Genomic DNA, 27683 nt, shown 5'->3' on the forward strand with positions numbered 1-27683 from the left:
ATCCACAATATCCAAAACAGGAGGAATAGCCAGGGGTCTATGTTGGGGAAGAAAAAGAAAATCCCTTAGTCTTTTCTTAGATTCTGAATACTCCTGTCCTTCCCAGTGAAAATGTTCCCTCATTTCATGCAAAGTTTCCCCAAAAGAGAAATCCTCAGGGGGAGAAGCTGAGGGAATGGATTCTTCAGCATCAGAATCCTCATAAGGAGGGAAAGAATAATCCTGGTCAGAAGAAGAAACTGAAGACACAGAAGCCTGATTGAATAAGGCAATTGTCCAAGTAAGGATAAATTTGTATTCCTCTGTCTGCAAAATGCAATTACTGGTGTCAGGCATTTTGTGAAGACCATGGGCACAGTAGATAAGCCAAAGGGCAGTGCAGAGAATTGGTAATGCATTGAGAGCCAGCTATAAATCTGAGGCATCTTCTGCATGAATGTCCGATTGGGACATGCAGGTATGCCTCTTTTAGGTCTAAAGTCACAAGCCATGCCTTCTTGCCCAGCATGGGCAGAAGCTGCTGCGAGTCAACATTTTGAATTTCGGAATATCCAGAAATGTGTTTAGAATAGACAGGTCCAGTATTGGTCTCCATGCATTGTCCTTTCTGGACACCAAGAAAAGTCTTGAGTAAAATCCTAGTCCCTGCTCTTGCTGTGGCACTCGCTGAATGGCCCTCATGTCCATGAGGGATGAAACTTGTTTTTGAGCCTCTGCCCATTGATTGTGTGGTAGGTCTGGCATTTTGTTTGCCTTTGGCAGGGAGTGAAAATGGAACCTGTAGCCTTGAGAAACTATATTCAGGACCCATTTGTCCTGGGTGATCATATGCCAATTTTGTGACAAAAGTGCTAGTTTTCCCCCTAAAGAAGTTGCCAGAAGATAAGTGCTCGGTGCTGGCAGGGGAAAGTCACTGAGACGGTTTCCTGTTTGGCTGTGATTTATCTTCTCCGCTTTTGGAGGTAGAAGCACCCCATTGTTTAGACCTGTATGAGCCCTGGGGCTGGGATCTGCCTCTGGGGCATCTGTATCTGCCTCTTTGTGGCCTGACACTGGAAAGGACCAATTCTTTTGCAGGCCAGTTCCTGCTAAATCTGGGAGGTTGTACCTGTAAGAAATCCTTGACTGTTTGCATAGATTTAGCTTTGTCCTCCATTTTCTTCAACACCCCTTCTGCTTTAACACCAAACAATGCATCATGCTGTAATGGAGCATCTAATAATTTTGCTTTAACATGATCAGGCAGATTCTGTTCCTTTAACCAAGCATGCCGCCTAATGACAGAACCCGTAACAGTGGCCCTGCAGGAGGCCTCCAGAGAATCAAAACCACACTGCAAAGTATGCTTTCCCACTTGCTCAGCTGCATGCAATAAATCCTGCATTTCTTTGTTTTCTGCACATTCAGAATTTTTCAACATTTTCTGTTTTATTAGTGACATAAGATATTGTTGATATTTAAGCATATGAAACTGACAATTTAAGGCCCTTACCGCCAAAGTAGCAGAAGTGTAAATATTTTTCCCCCACCTGTCCAGGGCCCTTGAATCCCTATCAGAGGGAATAGAGTTTTTTGCAGTGGACTCCTTGACCCCTTTGGGACCCTGAGATATAGCTTCTGTTTCAGCAGCAGGGTTTTTATAAAGAAATTTATGTGAATCAGGAACCCTGTAGCATCTGTCTGGCTTAACATGAGCTGGTGGTAGAGAGTCAGAAGTGAGACTGGACTCTATAAATACATCTACAATGTCTAAAACACGAGGAATAGCAAGGGGCCTGTGCTGAGGTAGTAAAAGAAAATCTCTGAGCCTTTTCTTAGATTCTGAGTAATCTAGGCTTTCCCAATGAAAATGCTCCCTCATAGTATGCAGGGTCTTCCCAAAAGAATAATCTTCAGGAGGAGAGGCTGAAGGGATAGATTCTTCAGCATCAGAATCCTCATAAGGAGGAAGAGAGTATCCCTGTTCAGAAGAGGAATTAGAGGAAATGGAAACTTGATCTGAAGATTCATATTCTGTCTCTTGCCTAGGTCTCTTATCAGGAGGGGGATGGGAACCCCTGATCAAAGTAATTAGGTCTTCGGCCATTTTAAGCATCTGTTTTTTAGGCATGGAGGCCTGCCCAGGGGAATGTTGTACTTGTTTCTTTGTCTTTAGAGGTGCTTTAGTCTGCCTTTGAAGCTGAAGTTTTTACATACAACTGTGTAGGCCTGAAAACACCCTCAGAAGCTGATGCCTGCTCAGCGGCTCTGGACCCATCTGAGGGAATAGTTTCCGAGGGTCCAATACGTTGAGTTTCCAGTGGCCTAGTCGGCTCCACGTGGGAGTCGGAAGCGGCCTGTGGCTCTGAGGTAGTGGGCGTCAGGGGCTGCGAAAACATCTCACAGAGCCGGCGAACCAGTGACTGGCCTAGCTGAAGCCTAGTCAGTTTTGGACCTCTGATGACTGTCCTTTTCTTTGTCTTTGCGCTCTTTATAAATTCCGGTAGTCGGCTGTTCCGATGGCATTATTATTTAATTATAATTAAATCTTCTGCCAAAATAATGAAATGCAAAATCATACCGATGCTTAATCGTGCGTTGGTTAAATCTAGCACAAAACCGACAACTAGCAACGTCGTGGTCAGGGCCTAGGCAAGGAATACAGTAAGGATGAAAATCCTTATGAGGTATTTGCTTCCCACAAGAAATACAATTAACTTTTTCTGACATCGGTCTGGAGCAAGAAAAAAGTTTCCCCATCGGGGTACTTAGCTTTAATGTAGACTTCGGATCTGAAATTCAACCTTGAAAATCTCAGGAGTCGGCCAACTGGCACTTACGAACTGCTTTTGCTTTGGGCACCGCACGGCAAGAAAGACTGAAGAAAATGGCATCAGCTGCATCTTTTATACCCCTGGTGCACTGACGTCAGGGAGGAGGCGATAGCAACCGATGCTGGACCAGTACTTTGGAATTCAGGCTGACTGCGGGTAGCCTGCCAGCAGGATAACCCAATTGCAATGACTGCAACAGTAAACACGACGAACATCCCTCAGATCCGAAGGGCTGGGACCACAAACTGACATTACCACAACTGTCCTAAAAACCCACCCATGATGTGATGTTGCAACTCCCTGATCCTTCCCCTATACATACAGAAAATAAAGGGTAGAACAAGGAAACAGTACACGAGTCAAGTCTCCTGCTGTGAGCTGTCAATTCACAGCAGGGAACAGCTCAAATTACCCTTGGCACATTGACAGCTAGGGAAGTTAGGTGTGAGGGGGGATGGTAGAGGAGTCAAAGTAGTACAATTCAGGATTTACAAGAGACTGCAATTTAGCCATTCTAAAAAGCAGCAGCAGTAAAACACTTTTGAAAGTCTGTTCTGTGACATTTGTACGGTATGTGTTTTAAGTAGTCATTGAATGGTATGAAATCAATTAAAACTGAAAGAAAGACAGCAATGTATGCATGTAAAATCAATGGAGTGACAGGAGCTTTAGGAAGAAAGGCCTGTGTGATGTAAATTTTTTTTTTTTAAAGACGAGCACTGCATTGTGGGATAGATACCTTGAGGTAGACTACACAGTCACTTCAAAATGCTAGATCCCAAGTGGTCAGACTCAAATTACATATAAAAATATTTAAAAACCTGTAAATAGACTCGAGTGATGTTAAAAATGTAGGAAACACAACCTATGATGAAATAAACATTTTTTTGAGTCTGTGTGTGTGGTTCTCCTTTCAGACTTAGAACAGGTAAATATGCTTTGTATGCCTGGTGGTTTTATTTTTTTTTTCTTAGATAATGGCAACATGGAATAAGTGGCACTAGAGAAAGGATACATTAACAGACAAAAAAGCCGATACATTATGTCTGCTTCCTACTCTGGACTAATATTTACTTGACGGTACCAAATTACACCATCTCTCACTGAAAGTGCTTCATGTTTTAGACTGCCTGTTGTACACAAGACCACAGCACAGTCAGTAGCTTTTATGCTAATAATTCCACAAAATGCAATAATCTTATGTAAGAAATGCATGAGCAAGAGTATGCCAAGAAAGCACTTCTTGGACTCTCATGTCTTTTTGTCCTGGTCCTCAGCTCTGCCTCACCTCCAGTCACCATACCAATTCATTCCTTAAAAAAGCAAGGGTCTGCGGACTAATTTGTTCCCTTATGATCCTTTGATGAGGGCAGAATACAAAGACCAAGATGCGAAATCAAACATTAAGGAAAGTCTCTCTAGTCAAGTGCTAGGAATGGCACCATGACCACTTGTACGGGTTTATAATTTACTCCCTTCTTTATGCCTTCAAGTCCCTCACTGTAGCTCAACCTTGGCAACAGCTTGCTAATAAGCATGGACTGCTATCACACATGAAACAGTGTGTGGTACAATGCTACCAGAGGTGGGATAAGTGTGGACTGCTATCACACATGAAAGTGTGTGGTGCAATGCTACCAGAGGTGGGATAAGCGTGGACTGCTATCACACATGAACGTGTGTGTGGTACAATGCTTCCAGAGGTGGGATAAGCATGGACTGCTATCACACATGAAAGTGTGTGTGGTACAATGCTAACTGAGGTGGGATAAGTGTGGACTGCTATCACACATGAATCACTTTAGCATGTTGCAGTGCTTCCAGAGGAGGAGTAAATGAGGAACTGTACCTCATTTCTTAAGTCCGACATACTTTCAGTGCCCATGGAATTGTTTACAAATGAATCACAGCTTTACCCATCTACTAACAGAGCTGGCTCAGCTCTAGTTTCTCTCTCTCCTTACCAAAGGGTACCAAAAGCATTGCATTTTGGTGAACTGCACACATACACAACCCTGAAAGATTCAGTGACTGAACTCTAGCCCTGTGCAACTTGAAGCATGTCAGAAATGAAGGAAAACATGGTTAACATCAGTAACAGGCGATGGTTTCCTCCACATGACACCACCACTAACATTTGGTTAAGTGGTCTTGCAGATGCTGCCGACAAACACACTATGTACCTTCTCATGTTCCCACAAGCAACCACCACCCTAACCTAAGTAAACTGGTTGACAGTTTTCCATTGAGGGAAAATGTACATAAAATATAAATTCCTGAAATTAAGAAAGCATTCTTGTACATAAATGGGAAAGTCATTAAAACTGTACAACCAGGTTTTGGTTTTAACATCCCCCATATGTATAAGCAGCCCTCGAAAGGTACCTTAAAATCAGAACCATAAGGAACACCATCAGGCTTTTTAACAGCCTTTCCAATACTCAGTGTCTAATAAAAGAAATACACCTTGTCCTGGTAGCCAATACCAAACTCAAAATGGAATCTTGTCGGCTTACAGTGCTAAAACTGAACACTTCAAAGAAAGCTTCAACAAAAAAGTTATTACCTTGAATTTATTTCTGCTCCAGCAGTCAACAAGATTTTGATAATGTTGACGTAGCCCCCTGATGCTGCAAGGCTTAGTGGTGTGTAATCAGACACATTCCGATGCTCTTTATTTGCACCCCGAGCCAACAACAACTCGACAACCTTAACGAGAGACAGTAAAATATTAGACCTCTTATTGAAAACAGAGAGGAACACAGCCTAAAACCTGGCATAAAACGCTTAACGTACAAAATTATTTCAACCTGAAAATTAAATGGTGCGCACACAATACAAAACTAAAAACTACAGAATTTCATGTTGGCTGATACAAGGACTTATTTTTCTCTCTCATGACAGAACCATTGCTTTGGAGAGAATCTAACACACCAGGGAAAACACCACGCATCTTCTGAGTTGATAAAGTGATTCTGGTGTCTCAACATAAGACAGCTACCACCACAGTGTACAGCTCGAGTTAACTGTAAATTACAGCAAAACTGACCGGATGGTGATGGTTATTACACAGGTATACCTTTTAAGTCGCTAAACATCCCAAATAAGGGAAATCTGGGTACCACAGACAAGCCAGTAACAGCAAGAACCAGAGTGGTCTCCAGCACAAACTTTGCAGAATTCTGGATAGAAGAGTGTCAGAGAAGAAGCAACTTCCAACTTTAATTCTCTCAGGAACCTTTTGATGCTTGATCTAAGAAAATACTAGAACATGAAATCAAATGCTAAGGAAAGTTGGCTCAGGATGCATGGCAATGTTAAGTGACACACAAGCCAAATCAGGGAAGGGGATAACTTGTGATGACCTGCAGTTAACAGAAGCAGCAATAATGTTTGCAGATGAATGTACTGCAAGAGGCTTGGTTTCGGTGAAGAGCAGAACCAGGTACTATATTCCTACAGCACTTATGTTCAATTTATTCTATACCTTAAAGATATTTATACTTATCACTCACATGCTAGTGAAGAAAGTGCACTTGTAAGCATACTTAAGCTTGAGCAGAAGGATCACAGATGCAGTACAATTATAATGCATGGAAGTTATACCCCACATGTGGATGCCAGAATATACAGCCAGACTTCAAAGCTTTCAGACATCCTTCTTCAGAAACAACAGCAAATAATCCCCTGACCCAGGGAGGACTTTCGCCAGTTAACAATGATTCGTTATTATCAGTAACAAATCCATGTCTGGGAGTACCTGAGCAAGGCCAATGGCAGCCACTCACCCAGCTATGTCAACAGGGAGACCCTTTCTTCTGCATGACACAGCACTACAGTGAAAGCTGTGGGCAATGAAGAAAGTCAACACAGCAATACGTTGCAATCTGTGCATACCCAAAATGATGACATGTCAAAAGGCATCCATTATGCCTAGTGCCAAAAGTACAGTTTTGTACCTACCATAAATGTAGATGTTCGAGTGCTAATACAGCTGCAGTCATAACAGATGGGTTTTCCTGCCGTCAGGCGGGTCCTCGGTCGGCCGAATTCCTAAGTCCAGGTCCAGCGCCGGTTGACGTCGCCTCCTCCTAGTCAGTGCGACAGGGGTATAAAAGAACCAGCCGACGCCATTTTCTTCAGTTTTTCTTGTCCCAGATGTCAGGTGCCCCCAGAAGGAAGGCAATACATAAATTTATGCAATAATGCAATGCAGTATAATCAAAAAACAGTAGTTGCAAGCAAATACACCATAAATGAATACCCCAATCAGGTTGTATGAGGAGGTGTTAGCCTAATGTTGCAGAGGGGAAGGAGGGAGGGAAACCTGGACTGCAGCTGTATTAGCACTCGAACATCTACATTTATGGTAGGTACAAAACTGTACTATGTTCATCGTGCATACAGCTGCAGTCATAACAGATGGGTAGAATACCAAAGCTAAAAAAGGGGTGGTAGGCACTAGGTGGAACTAGGAGCCAGGATGCCCTGCAAAACTGCAGTGGCAAAATCTGCTCTAGATTTGGAGTATAAAGGCAGGTGATAATGCTTGGAGAAAGTATGCACAGAACTCCAAGTGGCAGCTTCCAAAATATCTTTGGTAGGAACCCCCCTGAGGAAAGCTGCAGATGTAGCTGTGGCCCTTGTGGAGTGAGACCTGATGCCTGCCGGTACAGTTTTACCATGAAGAGAGTAACAAAAGCATATGCAGTGGGCTATCCATTTTGAGATTATTTTTATTTTATTTATTTATTTTACATTTGTTGACCGGGATAGTCCGACTGGATGCATGTCCATTTTCAGCGGAGGCCCGGGGAGAAAAACTCAAATTGTCTGTTTGGAAATAGGCTTCCCTTGAGCCCCTGTAGCATAGGACACAAAGAGTTGCTCTGATTTTCTGTAAGGCTTTGTTCTGTCCAAATAATAATGTAGTTGTCTGTGAATGTCCAAGGAATGTAGTAGTCTCTCCCCTTTGTTTTGAGGATTGGGGTAAAAGGTAGGCAAGTGGATAGCCTGATTCAAGGCTACCCTGGATACTACCTTTGGCATAAAGGAAGGATTGGTTCGTAAGGAAACTCTGTCCTGATGGAAAATGATGAAAGGCTGCACAGCCATGAGGGCTTGTAGTTCCGCAACCCTGCGAGCTGAGGTGATAGCCAGCAGGAAGGCTGTTTTCCAGGACAAATATTGCAGTTCTGTTGAGGCAGCTGGCTCAAAAGGAGGCAAAGTCAGTTTCTCTAGAATGAAATTGAGATCCCAAGCAGGTACTGGTCGTTTCCTTGGGGGTTTATATTCTTAGCCCCTCTGAGGAACTGCCTTAAGAGGGGGTGAGAGAATAAAGGAGGATCAGTGTTGCATTCTGCAGAAATGGCTGAGGCATGGATTTTGATGGAGGAGAATGAAAGTCCACTGCTTAGCATCTCAGCTAGGTACTGTAATATTTGAGGTAAATTCAGTATTCCAGGGTTCTGGCCCTTTTTCTCATTCCAAGCACAAAACCGTTTCCATTTGGCGGAGTAGGCTTTTCTAGTAGAAGGTCTTCTGGCCTCCAAAATGACATCCTGTACCTCTCTGGAGAGTAGGGTCTGTTGTGATTTTAAGGAATCTTCCATGCGGCTAGATTGAGTGTTTTCAGCTGACTGAAGAGTTTTGAAGTTGTGCTGAGTCAGTAGAAGTGGCATTAGAGGCAGGATCCATGGTGGGGAATGCGTTAGGCTCCTCAGGAGTGGGTACCAGTGTTGCCTTGGCCAGTCTGGAGCGATAAGAATCATCTTTGGTCTGTCTGCTCTGGTTTTTAATAGAACTTTGGGCAGCAGAGGAAGAGGTGGAAAGGCATATACTGTCATTGTTGTCCAACTGAAAGAGAGTGCGTCCACTTTCCAGGCCTGTGGATGAAAGGTCCTTGAGCAGAATTTTGCCAATTGGTGATTTCTGTGAGAGGCAAAGAGATCTATGTCTGGCCTTCCCCATGCTTGAATTATCTTTGAAAAAACTTGAGGATGCAACTTCCATTCGTGTGGATCTGTCATATTTCTGCTTAGGTTGTCTGCCAGCGTGTTTTCCTTGCCTGGCAGGAACTGTGCTTGAAGCTCGATTTGCAATTCCAGAGCCATGTTCCAAAGAGACATGGCTAGCCTGCACAGGGGGTATGAGTGGGTTCCTCCCTGTTTATGTACCACATTACTGTGGTGTTGTCTGTCCTCATCAATAGCTGGCCTGGATGCAGCAGGTCTTTGAAAGCTATAATAGCATTTATTACTGCTAGCATTTCCTTTTGATTGATGTGTAGGTGCTTTTCCTTTTGGGACCATCTGCCCTGAATGCACCGAGCTGTCACGTGCGCCCCCCTGGCGTAATCCGAGGCGTCTGTTGTGATGGTTTGACTTGCTTGAGGCTTGCAGAATGGGAGACCTGTGTTTGTTTGGCATGCTTGAGCCCACCACAGAAATTCCTTTTGAAGACATGGAATTAGTGGTATTATTGTTTCCAAGCTGTGGCTGTGCTGAGACCATAGGTTTTTCAGGTACCATTGAAGTTTCCTCATATGCAGCTTTGCACATGGGATTAGTAGGATGCAAGATGCCATGAATCCAAGTATTGAGTTAGTTGCCCTTGTTTCTCTGGCGTGAGGTAGGCCATCTGGGTGTTTGTATTCAAGTTGGCACAGAGGAAAATTATTGTTTGAGAGGGAATTAGCCTTGATTTCTTTTTGTTGACTGTGTATCCCAGGGAATTCAACAACCCTATTACAAAAGTCAGATTTTTCAGAAGTATGTGCTTGCTGTCCGCTTGGATCAGGCAGTCGTCCAAATATGGGTATATTTGTATCCCTTGCAGTCTGCAGTAGGCAATTACTGATGCCAGGCATTTCGTGAACACTCTGGGCGCAGTAGATAAGCCAAAGGGCAATGCAGAGAATTGATAATGTGTTGAACCTGCAAGAAATCTGAGGTATCTTCTGCAATCTTGTCTGATTGGGACATGCAGGTATGCCTCCTGGAGGTCCAATGTTACCAGCCAAGACTCCTTGCCCAGCATGGGAAGAAGCTGCTGTAATGTGAGCATCTTGAATTTTGGCACGAGTAAAAATGTGTTTAGGATGGATAGGTCCAAAATAGGTCTCCAATCTTTGCCCTTCCTTGGTACCAGAATAGTCTGGAATAAAAACCTTGACCCTGTTCTTGTGCAGGTACCTCTTGAATAGCTTTCATGTCCATGAGATCTGAAATTTGTTTTTGTGCCTCTGCCCTTTGATTGTGTGGCAGGTTTGGCATGCGCCTCATTTTTGGAAGGGTGTGAAAGTGGAATCTGTAGCCTCTGTCTATAATGTCCAGGATCCATTTGTCTTTTGTGACAATATGCCAATTTTTCGAAAATAATGCCAGTTTTCCGCCTAAAGGTGCTGCCATTTGAGTCTTGCTTGGCATGCAAAGGGGAAAGTCATTGGTTCTGCTTTCTGAATGGCTGTGAACTATCCTCACTACCTCTTTGGGTAGGTGCTTGCCATTGTCTGCCTCTAAACGATCCTTGAGATTGCCCTCTACCCCTCGGGCGCCTGTATCTACCTCTTTGGAGTCTGTCCGTGGCTGGAAAGGACCAATTCTTTGAAGGCCAATTTCTACTGAAACGTGGAGGTTGTACCTGTAGGAAATCTTTCACTGTTTGCATTGATTTTGCCTTTTCCTCCATTTTCTTTAATACCTCCTCAGCTTTAACAGCAAACAATACATCTTTTTGCAGAGGTGCATCCAGTAATTTAGCTTTGACATGATCTGGTAAGGTTTGCTCTTTGAGCCAAGCATGTCTACGTATGACTGATCCTGTAACAGCAGCTCTACATGAGGCCTCTAAAGCATCAAAACCACATTGCAAGGTATGTTTACCTACTTGTTCTGCACTATGTATCAAATCCTGCAACTCCTTTAAATCTGGTTGTTCAGGTTGTGACATTTTGCTTCTCAACTGTGATAACAGAAACTGTTGGTACTTTAACATATGGAACTGGCAGTTTAACGCCCTCATGGATAAGGTGGCCGAGGTGTATACCTTTTCCCCCCACCTTTCTAAAGCTCTGGAATCCCTCTCTGAAGGTAAAGGATTTTTAGCAGTTGGAGGCCTTAATTCCCTTGGGGGCCCTGTGAGATAGTTTCTGGGTCAGCCGCATGGCTTTTGTATAGGAATTGGTGTGAGTCAGGAACCCGGTAATACCGGTCAGGCTTGACTGGGGCTGGAGGTAAAGAGTCTGGGTTAAGGCAGGACTCCTAATACACATCATCAAGGATATTTAAGACAGGGGGTATAGCCAGAGGCCTGTGTTGAGGGAGCAAGAGAAAATCCCTAAGCCTTTTCTTGGAGTCTGAGTACTCTTGACCTTCCCAGTGGAAGTGTTCCCTCAAGGTATGCAAGGTTTCCCCGAAAGAGTAATCCTCAGGGGGGGAGACGGAGGGAATGGACTCCTCTGCATCAGAATCTTCAAAAGGGGAGTATGAATGTTCCTGGTCATCAGAATGTTCTGAAATAATGGAAGCCTGGTCCGAGGAGGGGGATTCTTCCTCCACTCTGGTCCTTTTTTCCAGGGGGGGTTGAGAACCCCTGATAAGAGAAATTAAGTCTTCAGCCATTTTGAGCATCTGCTTTTTAGGCATGGGGCTTGAGAAGGGCCCTGTGGGGTTTGTTTTTTAGAATGCATGGCTGTCTTAGACTTAGTGAAAGCCTTGATGGAAAAAGAAGAGGAAGGCCTGAAGACACCTTGAGAGGAGGCAGACCTGTCTAAACTCTGAGTTTCACCGCCAAGAGTGGCTTCGGTATCTGTAGTCGGGGTGTGGGCCGAAGAGCCTGCGACCTCGGGTACAGAAGACACCGCCAATGAAGTGTCGTCGGTAGTCAGGGGCTGCGTAGGTGCCTCGCTGAGAACCGGACCACCTGTAATCGGCTTTGGCGTGGTGTCGATAGAGGCCGCGGACCTCGTGTGTCGGTCCTTATCTTTTCGTCTTTTAGTCAAAACTGGAGTCGGGGTATCCAACGACATTATGTAGTTAAAATTTTTGCCAAAAAAGTGGTGGGCAAACTCCGCCCGCCGCTTAATGGTGCATTTGTTGAATGTAGCACAAAAACGGCAGGCCGAGACATTGTGGTCTGGGCCTAAGCAAGGAATGCAGAGGGAATGAAAATCCTCATGCGGTATTTGCTTCCCACATGAAATACAATTATTAACTTTGTCTGACATCGGTCTGAGGCAAGAAAAGTTCCCCCAACGGGGTACTTAGCTTTCAAGACTTCGGGTGCAGATATTCGTAATCTCAGGAGCTGGCCGACCGGCACTTGCGAACTGCTTCTGCTTCGGGCACCGCGCGGCAAGAAAGACTGAAGAAAATGGCGTCGGCTGGTTCTTATACCCCTGTCGCACTGATGTCGGGGAGGAGGCGACGGCAACCGGCACCGGACCTGGACTTTGGAATTCGGCCGACCGAGGACCCGCCTGATGGCAGGAAAACCCATCTGTTATGACTGCAGCTGTATGCACGATGAACATCTGCAATCTGTGCATACCCTAAATGATGACATGTCAAAAGGCATCCATTATGCCTAGTGCCAAACAGCATGATCCCTGCAGGGTGATGAACTGGAAACAAATATACGCCAAGAGCTGGCTGAAGTTACTGTAAAACAGAACTAAGGGACGGGAATACTGTTCTCCTCTGGACTAGGAAATTGTTGTAAAACGTCTCAGATGGGCGAGTCATTATATCCTTCCTACTAGCAGGAGAATTGGGTCACGTTTCAAAAGCTTCACTCCCACGGGCAGAACTACCAAGATGTTCCCTTTCTGCAAAAAGGGACAGAGCTCAAGCACATATTCAAAGGTGCACACATCCAAAATAAAAAGACTGACTTCAGGTCCATAAGTGGCAGTGACAGATAACTAACTACACAACTGCCTGTGGCAGAAGGCATAAGTGTAGGGATGGAATACAGATGGTCCTGGGTAATAGTACTGGGTATGCAACTTCACTGGCACACAAAGGGACAAGACTGAGAGATGCTTAATGGCCTTAATGGACACCACAGTATCTTCTTTTGGGGATGTCAAGATTTAGCAGAGGAAGGACAGGAAGCAAAGGAAAGTGGACCACACGGTTCCTCCACATAAGTAAAGGTCTGCTGCTCTGCATAACCACCAAAACCTGAGCATCCAAGAGATTTTCCTGAGCTCATCTTAAAAGGTTAACTCAGACACTGCACCCTGTTTTAGCACACAGCTGAGCCTGTGGCCCTAGCCAAAAAGCAGTCAAAATTACAGTGCAATACATGTTAACCCACTCTGTGTGGCCCTAACAAAGCAGCAGCCAAAATTACAGTGGAATACATGTTAACCCACTTTGAAGGCTGTGGTTGGGACCTTAAACATCTTCGTTTAGCCCAGGCACTGGCAGGCTTTTCCGTTTATCCACAGCCACTTGAATTGGGACAGGTAAGGCAAACAGCTGGATGTCTTAACCACCAATATGGCAGAACAGTAAAACCGTTGTGCCAAGCTTATCCAATGCTCCTGATTCTCTGCCCAGAAGCAAAACTGTCTGGGACCCTTGATGGTCTAGAGAGACCGTGGTCAGCAAAAATGTTTATAACAAAGTTAACTGTCGACTGACAGTGATGTGAAAATGTTACTTTACTTTTTCAGTATCAATGGAGCAGCGGTGCAGCAATTAGTGTGGCCGTCTCACAGGAAGAGGTCCTCCGGTTTGATTCTTGGCTGGAGTGCCTTCTGTGCAGAATCTGCATGTCCTCCCTGCATTCGCGTGGGTTTCCTCCAGGTGCACCAGTTTCCTCCCACATTCCAAAGATGCGTGTCTGGAGCACTTCTCCCCAGCCCTCTGCTGAAAATGGGCTCTGTCCCAGACTTTCCCAGTAAACAAATGTTAAATAAAACATACAAACTCAATCTGGTGACTCAAAGACATGAACGGAGCATCTCCTAATATGTTTTTTTTCGGTTTCCTTCCCCAGAAACCCAGTTATATTTGCTTCTGGATAAATAGGACAGAGACAACAGGGCAGCCCAAAACTCATCAACTTTAAGGCACCTAGAAAGGGAGTCTCTATAAGTGCAGAAAAGGGTGGCTGGCCACTTTATCCTGGTTTGTCTCAGACAACGGCCTCAAGACTCCATGAATTCTTAATCATGAATGACATGGAGAAAGTACAGTTGTGTAAGTAAACTTACCTTAACAGTAGATGTTCAAATGATCATGGCCACTGTAGTTTAACTTACACGGGTTATATCCTGCATAGAGACTCGCACCTTTTAGTCAATTTTGGGAACGTCAAGTGACAAAACACCAACATTACAAATGTCAAAACTGAAAACAGAAAAGGACAAACAGCTTTTTATTTTTTGGGGGGGCGCAAGTTCCGCTTCACCAACTATGTAGGGAACTGCGCCCCCACACCTTCTGCTTATTATATATACCATGTCAGAGATCGCACTACAGTGGGGGAAGGGCAAGTTCCCTGATCCCCACTGTAGTGCAATCACACATTGAAGGCTCTTGTTTACTCCTATACGCTGACATTTCTGACTTCGACATTTGCATTTCAACTTTATGTCGCTCAATATTTACAAATGCCCAGATTCTGAAATGTACTTGAGCATAGGATATAACAGCTGGACAGCTTCCAGTGCTTCATGGCACCTTCCACATGCCAAACCTGTTCGTTCAAGCTGAGCTGATTAAGAAGTTACGTTTTGGAGCCAAGCCCTTAAGCACTTTCATGTCAGACGGGCTAAGCTCTGAGACAATACTGCTAGGAAAAAAAAATACTTGTCCACATCCTGGCATAAAAACACAACACAAACGAGGGGTAAGAGCAGGAGGAAACTGCTACTGCAGCAGTGCTCACTGAAAATTTCTACGGTTATAAGTTCATTTACACAGCTGTACTATGTTCATCATTATGACTACTATTTCAGTAGCCTAAGCTATATACAGCTAGATTATCACAGCTTAAAAAATAACCGATCGGAAGAAGGGTGGAGGATCCCCTGAAGAATATTCCTAGCAAAACCCCTCCCAGATCTGGAAAAGGAATAGAGTTCATAGTGCTTTGTACAAGCATGCAGAGAAGACCAAGTAGCTGCTGCTTAAATATTGTGAGTCCAACCCTTTCCAAAAGCCATAGATAAACCAAGGCCCTGTTACTGAGCCTTGACCATCTGTGGAATACTTCTGTTGTGGTGGAAACAAGGGGTAACAGCCTGACGTAACCATTTGGAAATAGCTTGCTTTGATGCAGGTTCCCCCTTCTTAAGTTCACATGAAATGAACAAATGATCAGAAGTTCTGAAAGACTTTGTTCTATGAAGATAGTATTCACAGCGGTCTGCAGCAATCCAAGGTATGAAGTACCCTTTTTCTCCCTCATTTTTAGGTTCTGGAAAGTAAACAGGGAGATGGATGAATAGTCTTAAGGTAAACTTGGATAGCACTTCAGGCATAAAAGAAGGATTACTTCTCAGAGAAACACCATCTTTGTGGAAACTTCGATAAGGCTGACCAAACAAGAGCTTGAAACTCACATACTCTTCTTGCAGACGTCAGAACAAGACAGCCAGATGAGTTGGTTCAAACGGAGCAAGTATTGGCTTCTCCAACACAAAATTAGGATCCCAAGGGGGAACTACTGGTTTTCTGGAAGACTTCTTATGCAGAACCCCTGTTAAAATATTTTTGCACGAGACTGCAGTCAAAGAGCGAGATCCGTGGGCAAACATAGCAAAATATCCAACAAATGAACCTTGATAGAGAAAGAAGACAGACAGACCACAGTACAGAAACTCAAAAATACAGTAAAACTAGAGAAACATTAGCCCTTAACGGGTGTTGGTTATTTTGTTGACACCAATTAAAACCCCTCTTCAACTGGCGAATATGATTTGCAAATAGCAGGCTCTTTCCTCCATTATTACTACCTGCTGCACACGACTTCCTCAAACAGGTGCCTAAAAGGAATTAACACCCTATCATCCAGGCAGTCAACTGAAGAGGACTGATGTCAGGATATCAGACACCCCTGATTTTATCAGTAAATGCAGTTTTAGGAAGCCTGTGGCATCCCTGGTCAATTCCAAAAGTAAGGCCAGAAGGGAGTCACCACAATGATCATTAGGGATTCCTCCTGAAGCTTCAGAGGTATCCTGGAAATCAGTGGAAGAACATACAGGAACATTCGTGTCCACAGAAGAGAGGCATGTGTGTGTTCCAGAACTTCTTGCATGGAGTCCTGGAACAGAATTTTGCAAGACCCCCCCCCCCCGCCCCAGTTTCCACTCATGGGGGTCTGCCATGGTCCTGCACAGCTCGTCTACCAGACGGTTTTGCTTTCACTGAATGTATGACGCCTGTAAGAGTGATATTGTGCTGTAAAGTCATACCCCATGCTAACATGACTGGTCTGCATAAGAAGTAATATCTAGTTTCCCCTTGCTTGTTTACGTATCAGTGTGGTACTGAATGTAGACACTTGAAGAATTCCCAGGGACCACAGATGATTCAGACAGTTGAGTGCATTTGTAAAACAAAGCATCTCTTACATTTGTGTTTTGGTCTGTCTTTTTTTTGTCCCAAGTCCCTGCATTTTTATTTTCATTAACACTGTTCCTAGAGCAAAGTCTGAGGTGTCTGTTCTGACTGTTTTAAAACAGGAGGGGAGAATGAGAGACTTGGATTATGAGAAATCTGATATCTTCACCACCTGATTTCCCTGTTTACAAATCCCAGAACTGAGACCAAAGATTTTATATACTACTGTATCTTTCTCAAGATACCTCTTGCAAGGTTCCACACAAGAATCATGTATGCTAAAAGACCCAGAAGCCTGAGTAATCCCCCCATTAAGCCTGAAGTCTGAGTGAAAACCTCTGGAACACAACTAAATATAGATCTACTTTGTCCCGTGGAAGAAAAGGTCTTTGTACTAAGGGGTCCAGCACATACCCTAAAAAGAGTCTTGTTAGTGGTAATCACAAATTTTGAATGCTCTCTTGAAATTCCAGCCTGTGCATGAGATCTCTGATCCGAGACACAGATTCCTGACACAGAACAAAACTCAAGCAAGCAGTATAAATATGGAAAATTAGAATTATATACTTAAAGCTACATCTGTGTTGCCTTCTTCCATCCATCTGAACATGCGGATTATCAGATCAGAGGAGGCAACTTAAGACTATTGAGCTCCAAAACTCCACCTCTTCTCATATAATGCACTGCCTTCCTTGAAACTTATCAAGTTTGCGTTATTGTATTTTAGTGATCAATGGGGGGGAAAATCCCAACTATAAAGGAACAGCAGGACCAAAGAAAATGTCCCAAAGGTAGGCTTGAGGCCAGTCTGCCCAGTCTACTAGCAGACACTCAAACAGAATGTCCATTTGGAAGGGGGAGAGGAAGGAAGGATGGTTGTCGTATACAATGCTGTCTTTTCAGTCAGCTTCAACTTGTGGGACAGAGTCCCCAGTCAACCGAAATGTGTGGCACCAGAAGAGAAAGTTCTGCAAAACTGGGGAGCCAAAGGTTGACATGGATCTTAACTACCTCTCAAGTTTATAATGTTTTACAAAGATACAAGTGCTAGAGTAGCCAGTGCACAAATAACTGTCTGAGCAAAGTGGCAGCAGTAGAGAAATGCCCTTCATGGAATACACAGGAAATTTAAGAGGAAATCCAGCTGGATCAAGTCACCTGTGAAACAGGCTTACCCTCTCCAGCAACAGAAAAAAGAAATTAAGTCGGTTTGGTGTTCTGATGGCTTTAGATGTGTTCAAATAAAATATCAGCTGACAAACAACCAACTGCATGTACTCCCCTTTCTACTACAGCTTGGGAGGAAAATAGGCAAATGGAGTGACTGATTCAGGCTGGACTAAAGGGCACTAGGTAAATATTACTCTGCACAGTAACTGTTCTTTTGAAAAATAAGTAAGGGGGATGCAAGATAAGGCTTGGATTTCCAAAATCCACCTGGCCAAGGATCTGGCTACTGGAAACAGTTTTCCCAGATAGCTTCAAATCTATGGTAGCAGCTGGTTCAAAGGGAAGTGCAGTCAGTGTCTGCAATAACACATACAAATCCCACAGAAGTACCAGATAGATGCCCTTTCATGGCTGTTTTGGATAATGAGAGAAGCAAATAAGCATATTACCCACACCCACATGAAAATCTAAGATGGATGCAGAGTATTAATAGTGGAATAAACCAGAACAAAACCGATCTACCATAAAACCTAAAATAGGTTCATAGGTGTGTACTAGGCTAATGGCGCCGGGCCTTTACAAGCCTAGCCCATAAAAGTGCCCTGGCATTGTGCCACCTGTCGATAGTTTCCAGTGCCTCTATCAAGTAGTGTCACTGGAGTGATCCCTGGGGTGAACTTTCTATTTCCCATCCACTCATCAAGATTTTGCTTGAAGAGGGCTAGTGAGGTGCTCTGCTTGACATTATTCCAGAGCATGGGCAGTCTCTGGGTTATGAACCTGTCCCTCCAGCATGTTCTGTTGATTGTGGTAATAAGGTTGAGGTCTCTGGAGCGAGTGGTGCAGAGGGGCTGGGATTTCTTTAGATGTAGCATTTCTAACAGAGCTGGGTCTGACATGGCTTTGCAAGTCAAGCAGATATTGCCTCTTGGTAGACTATATTAAACAGAGAATAGTTGGGAGTTTTTTTTGAGTCTGCACATGTTATTAAGGCCTAGGATCCTCTTCATCGGGTACTTTTGTGGCCTCTCCAGCTGTTGCAGGTGTCTAGTAAGGTACATGCCAAATGGGGTATTATACTCTATGATTGGTCTAATGAGGGAGAGATGATGACCTCTTTCTTCCTGGATGCAAAACCCTTGGTAATGAGATGTGCCACACACAACTTTCTGACCACAGTGGCAATGTGGTGGTCAAATGAGTGGCTGCTGTCAACCTGTGTCCCCAGATCTCTTGTAACGCACCTTCAGTGTTCAGTGGGCTCCCATGGATGTGGTAATTAGTGGGAACTGAGTTTTCCCAAAGGGGGATGCAAGATAAGGCATTTAACTGGGCAGAAAAAGGGGTCCAGACCCCTAATAAGACAACCTTTTCCATTTTCTAGCACAAATCACCCTGGTTGAGGGTTTTTGGAAGAATATAAACTCTTAGGAAGCTTAGTATCTTTGGCCATCACTGTAAATGGAAGAACCATTCAGTCAACATGAAGGAATTGAAATATGGATGAGGCAGACATGACAGATGTGATATCAAAACTCTAACAGAATACAGTGCAGTAAGTGGAAGCAAGAGATGAGGCCACAGCAAGGAGAACCATACTTAAGTCTTGGTCTGAAGGGAACTAAGATAATCAGGGTTGCTTTGCAAAAGGCTGCTTTCTGCAGGAATTTTATTATCTGGGCAGATGAGGATATGCATATAGGAAACCACAGGGAGCAAGAAAGGAGCAGAGCGCCCCTCTGTGAAAGTGCTGGACTTGATGTTGAAGGGGGATGCAAAGAGACTGCAGCAGGGTTAATGCAGTCACTACTGTCAGATTGAGCGATTGCTCATAAGGCAAAAAGATGCTCCTGCTCAAGCTGTCAGGATATTGGATCTCCCCCAGCATGTGTGTTACTATTAGAAAACCTTGTGAAGACAATGTCCACTGCCACACCCTCATGGCTTCTCAATGTAGCAGGTATGAACAGGCTCCCCTTGCTTGTTTGCTCACCAAACAACTGCCATGTTGTCAGACTGAATGGCAATCACACCCCCTGGGGAAAGAAGTCCTGGAAGGCCTGTAATGCTAGTAGGATGGAGCTCATCTCAGTAGCAATGATGTGAAGAAGGGCCTCTGACTGGGACCAGGTACTCTGGGACATCTTCCCTTCAAACTGCTCCCACCCCGACAGCAAAAAGAAAGCGTCGGTGGAAAGTGTGACCTTGGGCCGAGGAAAAACAAAAGGATGACTTGCTGGAACCTGTTGCAACTCCGGCCACCAAGAAATGTACTGATGGTAAATATTGGTAAGACACATGAGAAAGTTCATTGGGTAGGACAAGACTGAACGGACAGAGAAGATCACAGGAAGTTATTAGGCTAATGGCCTTACAAGCCTAGCCAAGTTCTTACCTATATTTCCACGATCAGCACCTACTGCTCCTGTCCAAGAAGGACACGGGTAGAACCCCCAGGGTGAATTTAGTCACCCATCCAATCATCCAGATTACGTTTGAAGAGGGCCAAAGAGGTGTTCTGTTTGACATGAAGTGGGAGTCTATTCTAAAGGTGTGGTAACCTCTGGGAGACAAATGTCCCTCTAGCAGGTTTTACTACTGTCACATACCAGGTTAAGGTCTTTAGAGCAAGTAACCAGTGTACCATCTGACTTACAAATGTGAAGCATTCCCAATAACGCAAGGTCAGAGATTGCCTTACATGCAAGGCAGATATCACCTCTGAGTAGTCTGTATGAAACAGAATAGTGTGACAGTGATTTCAGATGATCCCCATAGACAGATGGTGAAGACCTTGAATTTTCCTTGGGAAAAACCTTTGTGGCTTCTCAAATTGTCGCAGGTGCTTAGAAAGGTACATACCGAAAGGGCTGTTGTACTCTATTACTGGCCTGATTAGGGAAGAGTACAAAGAGGATACAACCCTCAAAAAAGATAAGTGGCCAAAGGCACAAGACAAACACCTGTAGCCATCAGACAGAAGCACAAGAAAGTAAAGTTGTGTACATTTACCATAAATACAGATAGAGTGCACTCACTGTTGCAGTCCTGACTTGGGGGATTTCCTGCTGTGCAAGCCCTTAGCTGGCCTGACTGACTGCCAAAGTAGAAATCTCCCTCCTCCTAAGGCTGACAGACATCCTATCGGATTGTCAGTATGCATGGATATAATGGGAGCCAGCCGTCGTTTCTTCTTGCTCCCTAGAAGGTAGGAGCCCCCAGGATGAACAATAAGCAAGGATCAAATGCAGAAAAAGCACCCTGCAGAGGGGAACAGTCAGGGGTCCCTCTGGTTAGTGAAGACAGAAGCAGACTACTACTGTAGGCAAAGGGGAAAGGAGAGAGGGAAAGACAACTAACAGTGAATACACTTGAGCATCTACATTCATGGTAAGGGTACACAACTGTACTATGTTCTTCGGGTTTCACTGTTGCAGTCCTAAGTTGTGGGAGGAGGGTGGAAAGAAGATGAGGAAGACAGGAAGATCTGCAAGATGGCAGTGGCAAATCCTGCTCTAGACTTGGAGAAGGCTGACAAGTGGTAGCGTTTGGTAAGGATATGTACAGATGATCAGGTAGCAGCTACCAAAATGTGTTTGGTTGGGACTCCCTTTAGGAAGGCAGCAGAGGTAGCACTGGCCCTAGTACAGTGGGCCCTGGCAGCCTTGGGTGGCTGTAACAAAAGGAAACACAGTGAGAGATCCACTTAGAGGCTGGCTGTTTGGAGACCGGTTTCCCTTCACAGCCAGTGGCAAAGGACACAGAGTTGTTCTGATTTTCTGAAAAATTTAGTTCTGTCCAGATAGCAGCAGAGCTGTTTGTACACATCCAAGGAGTGAAGACTTCTTCCACCCTGGTTCTGAGGCTTGGGGAAGAAGTTGGGCAAGTGTACAGCCTGATTTAAGGATGTGCCCATCACCACCTTGGGCATAAAGGATAAATTAGTCTTGAGTGATACTCTTGGTGGAATATGAGAAATGGTTCCACTGCCATGACAGCTTGCATCTCACAGACGCTCCTAGCTGAAGTGAATCTGGAAGACTGCCCTTTTATTAGGTAAGAATTTTAATTGAGCAAAGGGGGAGTGTGTCAATTTTTCCAGAACAAAATTAAGGTCCCATGGAGGTGTAGGTTGTCACCTGGGAGGATCTGATGTGAATCACTCACCTGAGGAACTGTCCTCAAGGGGTGGGAAAAGATAAGAGAAAGAATAGGGATGTGAGCTGAAATGACAAACGCATGAATTCTGATGGAAGAAAAGATGGGCCTCTGTCAACCAGGGCAGCTAGATAATCTAAAACGGCAGACATATTGGCTGAGTTAGAATTGAGCTCTTGCTGCTGGCACCAGATGGAGAATCATTTCCACGTGGCTTAGTACCATTTCCTAGTACTAGGCCTTCTAGCCTCCTTGAGAACATCTTGAACTTGTTTTCTGAGGGCATACTCAGAGGAAGAGGTTAGGGGATTATCTAGGCTGGGAGTCTGCTGGTTGGGATGAACAAATCTCTCCTTGTCCTGAGTCAACAGGTCCACATAATGAGGCAACTGCCACGGATTTTCACTGGATAAACTTAGTAGCAGAGGATACTACTACTGCCTGGGCCAGTCTAGAGCCATCAGAAAGACACTTGGGTTCATAGGTTGATACTAGGTTATCTGCCCTAGGGCATTTATAAGCTTAGCCAGAGTGTGTTTGGCTTTCGCCACCCTTTTAGATTAGTTGACTGTGCCTCTGTATAGTAGGTCACAGAAGGTAGCCCTTTTAAGGTTAGTTTACTGTACCTCTGTCAAGCAGAGACACAGAAGAGATCCCAGGGGTAAACTTACGATCTCCCATCCACTCGTCAAGATTTCTCTTAAAGAGGGTCAGTGAGGGGCTCTGCCTAACATGGATTGGGATTTTGTTCCAGAGTGAGGGGAGCCTCTGGGATATGAATCTGTCCCTCCAGCATGTCCTATTTATTTCTGTGCTGAGGTTCAAGTCCCTGGCGCGTGTAGCTCTAAGGGATTTGGATTTCCTGAGGTGAAGCATGTCCATTAATTCTGGGTTGGACATGGCTTTATACGTCAGACACAGATCGCCTCTGAGTAGGCGGTATGCAACTGAGTAGAGCTGGAGTTTCTTTAGCCGAGCTGCATAGGGCATCTGTTTGAGCCCCTTGATCCTCTTGGTGAGATACTTCTGGGGTCTTTCCAGTTGCTGCAGGTGTCGGGTAAGGTACATCCCAAATGGGGCATTGTACTCAATTATGGGCCTGATAAGTGATGAGGAGAGGGACACAATGACCTCTCTTGATCTAGATGTGAACCCTTTCGTGATAAGGTGGGCTATATAGAAGGTCTTTCTAACCACTTTGGCAACGTGATTGTCAAACGAGAGATAGTTATCTACTTGGGTCCCCAAGTCCCTAATTACTTCTTCCGTACTTAATGGATTACCATCTATGTGGTAATTTGTGGGCACTTTGTTTTTCCCAAAGGGGATGACTATGCACTTTTTGGCACTTCGCTTTAGGCCATGGCTCTGGCACGAGTTATCCATCTCTGTGAGACCCTTTTGGAGGATGCTTGTGTCAGCCGGAGAGTCTATTACGGCACCCAGTTTGCAGTCATCTGCGAACTTGGTCAGCCATAGTCCACCCGTGTTAGCCTGTACCTCGGAGAAATATATACCGAACAAGAGAGGTCCCAGGACTGAGCCTTGTGGGACGCCACTTGTAACTGGTTTAGAGTCTGACATGGCACCTGCTATTCTGACCATGTGGGTTCTATCCCTGAGCCAGTTTGCAACCCATCTTGTGACATAGGGGTTGATATTTAAGCTGGTGAGCTTATTTATGATGCCCGAGTGGGGTATTGTGTCGAAGGCTTTTGCGAGGTCCAGGTAGGCTTGTGTGCACTAACTTCCCTTCATCTATGGCTTTGGTAACTGTTTCAAAGAAGTCGACCAGGTTCAAGAGGCAAGATCTGCCCTTAAAGCCGAACTGGGTAAGATCCAGTGTCTGGAGGTTCCCAATGTCTTTGACTTCCATGATGATACTCTCCATAGCTTTGCAGACCAGGCTAGTCAGGCTTATAGGGCGATAGTTTCCGGTGTCTGTTGTGGCACCACCTTTGTGGAGAGGGACCACTGTTGCTGTACACCATTCCTTGGGTACATATCCTGTAGTAAAGGCTGAGATTGAACAGTGACTTTATATGAGGGTTTAGTTCTTCTTGCAGCTCGTGTAAGATGCAGCCCGGGACACCGTCTGGTCCCATTGATGCTGTGTTTTTTGCTTTGGAAAGGGCAGCTCTTACCTGTGCATCTGTGATCTCAGGAAGGCTACAACGCTGTTGGAATAGACATTTGCTCTTTTGGGGGAGGAAGGGGAGGTTTTCACTGAACCTTTCTGCCAGGATTGTTAGCAATGTCTGTGGGTTCAGTGTATTTTTTGTCATTTTGCACCAACTCAGAGCATATATGGGAGTTGCCTCCCAGGTTTCTGAAATAATTAAAGAAGGCCTTGTGATCATCTTTAGTGTCTTGTGCAATTTTTCTTTCGAAACTGGCCTTAGATGATTTTATGAGGGATCGTAGTTTCTTGCTAGTACTGATCAGAGATGCCTTCCCTTTTTGGGATTTTGCTCTATCATGTAGTAGCTTTCTCCTTCTGTTGTATAGCTAATTTATGGCCGGGGTCCACCAGACAGGTCTCCTGCCTTTGGAGGAGTGAGTCTTGGTTTTATTTGGGATAGCATGCTCCATGCATTCCTGTAGGTGTCCATAGAATGCTTTTGTAAAGGATCCTGCATTTTGGGCCGTATTTTCCACTGGCCCGGGGATTTTGAAGGATTCCACCTCGGTTTTGAGAAGTGTGAAGTTTGCTTTTGAGAAGTTCTTCACCGTGGTTTCCTTGGCTAGGGGTGGGGATGGACTATGGATGTCCAGTGAGATATGTTTATGGTCTGATCTTACCAAATGAGGGGTATACCTCTGGTGTGGAACATAGAGCCCCCATGTTGGTGATGACCAGATCCAATATGTTTCCCCTCTTGTGGGAGTGGTGACCAGTTGTTCCATAGCATTTGAGTTTATAAATTCTAGGAACCATTGGGCGAGGGTGTTTGGGCTTGAGTAGTTTTCCCAATCAATGTTTGGGTAGCTGAATTCACCCAATATAATGGTGTTTGGAGAGACCTTCATATTCTCCAGTGTTCTCAGGAAAGCAGAGTGAGGTTCCTGTGTTTGGGAGGGTGGTCTGTAGCAGGCTACAAACTGAAAGGCAGTTTTGCCCACTGTTAGTTGCACATGGATGGTCTCCAATGCTTCATCCAGTGCCACTAACCTGGAGGTGTGGGTATCTTTGATAAATATGGATACTCCCCCTCCTTTTGTGGTTCGGTCCGAGTTTTGGGGCTGGAAAGTATGGTATGAAGTATAACCTGTTAGTGCTGGGGTGCTCTCGGGAGCCTTGAACCAGGTTTCTGTTACTGCACAGATATCGATATTCTCCATACTGAGGAGAGTCTCGAGTGCGTGCATCTTGAGGTTTAGACTTCTGGTGTTGAGCAGCATTAACCTTAGTTTTTTTTTTCTTTGTGTTGTCTATGGAGGTGGGTTTGCCTTTTGAGCCTTGCCTAAAAAAGGCACTATGGGGGAGGCAAGAGCCTTTGCCAGTATTCGAAAACCCAGGGGTGACAGGTGCAAGCCGTCACTAGCGAAGCAACGTGGCTTGTCGAGCATGTCATCCCAGGCTGACAGACATTGGATCCCCTTTGAGTGACACCAATACTTTAGCCAATTGTTAAAATTGATCATTTTGTCTTTATACTGTGGCATCATTCTTGGTGAGGGTAAGATGCTACTCAAGGTCAGGGTCATACCGGCCTGGGCTACATGATCAAAGAGTGCCTCTACGTCTTTTTTCATATAGTCCAGGGAGGTACGTCTCAGGTCATTCACGCCAGCATGGACAATGACGGAGTCATATTTGTACTTGCTTTGGAGTGACCTGAGTGCTTGTGTTATGTGGCAGATCCTGGCACCCGACAGGCAGCTTACAGTGACCTTCTCCTTGTTTAGCCTGGTGAGTGGGACGTCAGTGTGTCTGACAATAGAGTCACCTATTACAAGTGTATTAGGTGTGTTGTTTAGCCTTAAGGGCTGTAACTGTGTGGCACACTGACTTTGTGAGCTATGTGCTACGTGGGTATGGTTTCGTGGTAGGGGTTGCTTGGATGTCTGCTTTGGAGGTCTCTGCTGCTTAGGCAGATTTTTATTTAGAGCCTCCAAGTATGTTTTTGTGTTTATGTGTTTGGTTTGCTGATGCGATAGGTCTACGTGAGACTGGATTTGTGGTGTGTGTGATTACCTTCTCCGGACAGGCTGTGCCAGTACTGGGTTGAGAGAGCTTAGCCTCCAGCTTGGCTATATAGTTGCATCTCTCACATATATTAGAGCTTGTTGGGAGGAGGAGAGGGTGGTCTGTATACATAAGGCAGTTGTAACATTGCCTCAAGATTCCCAGATTCACCAGCTGGACTGGAGAGTAAACTCGAAACTGACCTTTGGACATGCCTGAATAATGTACGGAACTACTTACTGACTGATTAGAAAGAACCAATAGGGAGCAAGTGCTTAATAGGAGTACAAGAGGATGTAGTGCTTAAGTTTATTTGTGTTTACCTATGAGATTACTTATATGAGCAAGTGCAGGGCTTTAGAATGAAAATAGAGTGCTTATTTTGAGATTTAGAGCAGTTCTAAGGGAAAAAGTGAAGAGCAGACTTTGTGGAGTCTTCTTCCTTGATTTTTAGGAGGACCCAAGGAAAAAGAGGGCTGAGGGAGGGCTGCATAAAAGAAAAGTTGGCTCTAAAGGAAGGAGAAAGCATCTGTCCTCCAGGCTGTGGGTAGTTTGTTCCTGGAACAGAATCTTTTTAGTTGATCATTTTCTTTGACAAAAAACAGGTTTGTCTGTGGGATCCCCATTTCTGGACTATGCTGAGAAATGTTTCCCTGATGCAAATGCCACTTCAAGGGGATGCATCAAATTCCTGCTGAGATGATTTGTTGGGGTTTTTGAGCACCTGGAAGGTACTTGTGCCATGAGGTGCAGCCCCAGAGAGTGATCCGTCTCCAAGACCTGCACAGTTACTTGACAAAGAGGGTAAGACTGAGTGCCTTCTTGTTTATGTACAACATCATTGTTGTGTTGTCTCTTTTGACTAGCAGGACCCCTGGTTTCCACTCTTCTTTGAAAGCTACTAGGCCCTTTTGAACTACCATCAGTTCTTTTGCGATTTATGTGCTTGTCTTTGTGCTGAATTTCTCATTTACCTTGGGATTGAAGGCCCAGACTGTCTCAGAAGGATCTGTGGTTAATGTTTGGCCTTGAGGGCTGAACCTGAAGGAAGACCCAAGTTCTGAGAACATGCCTGTGACTACCATGCAAATTGCTCCTTGAGGCAAGGGATCAGCTGAATTTCTGTGTCCAGGGACTGAGCGTGCTGTGCAGACTGGCCAGAGGGACCATGAGGATACAAGATGTCATGTAGCCTAATGCTCTGAGGAATTCCCTGGCTGACGGGCATTGTGTCTGCATATGGTTTTGGAATTACTAAGTCAAGGAGAACTTTTCTGGGGGGAGGAAAGCCTTTTCAAGGGAGGCATCCAGAAGAGCCCCAGGAAAAACTACCCTGGTGGATGGGTCTGTATTGGACTTGCAAGAATTTGTGGTAGACCACAACGAAGTAGAGGAGGTACTCTGTGAAGGCCAGATACTTTAGGAGCTTTGACTGACTTGTGGACTGAATAAGGCAGTCATCTAGACAGGGGTATATTTGAATCCCTCTTGTTCTACAGAAGGTGATCACAGGAGCTAAACACTTTGTGAAGGCATTGGGAGCAGTAAACAACCCAAAGCTCAGTGCAGAGAACTGAAAGAGACTGGTACCTGCTCTGACGCAAAGAAAAATTCTGCAAAATTCCTCTATAGGAATATGCATCCACGTAAGCATCTTTTAGATCTAAGGTAACCATTAAGGCCCGAGTGCATATCATGGGGAAAAGTTTTTGAAGAGTCAACATTTTGAATTTTGGTACCAACAAGGACTGATTGAGGGTGGACAGATCTAGA

The 27683-nt window shown here is 44.7% G+C and overlaps 1 protein-coding gene across 1 annotated transcript in view; it reads right to left on the reverse strand.

Annotated features, from left to right (window-relative positions):
• The window catches only part of LOC122799695 (ankyrin repeat and KH domain-containing protein 1-like), a gene marked incomplete in the record, with an annotated part of 3928199 nt that overhangs the window by 1301658 nt on the left and 2598858 nt on the right, over window positions 1-27683 (reverse strand). Inside the window, 1 exon segment of the mRNA XM_044068930.1 lies at window positions 5380-5522. Coding sequence (XP_043924865.1) covers window positions 5380-5522 — 143 coding nt within the window.

This window comes from Protopterus annectens, chromosome 4.part0 (assembly GCF_019279795.1).
Source record: "Protopterus annectens isolate FY-2018-M chromosome 4.part0, PAN1.0, whole genome shotgun sequence".
Lineage (NCBI taxonomy): Eukaryota > Metazoa > Chordata > Ceratodontiformes > Protopteridae > Protopterus > Protopterus annectens.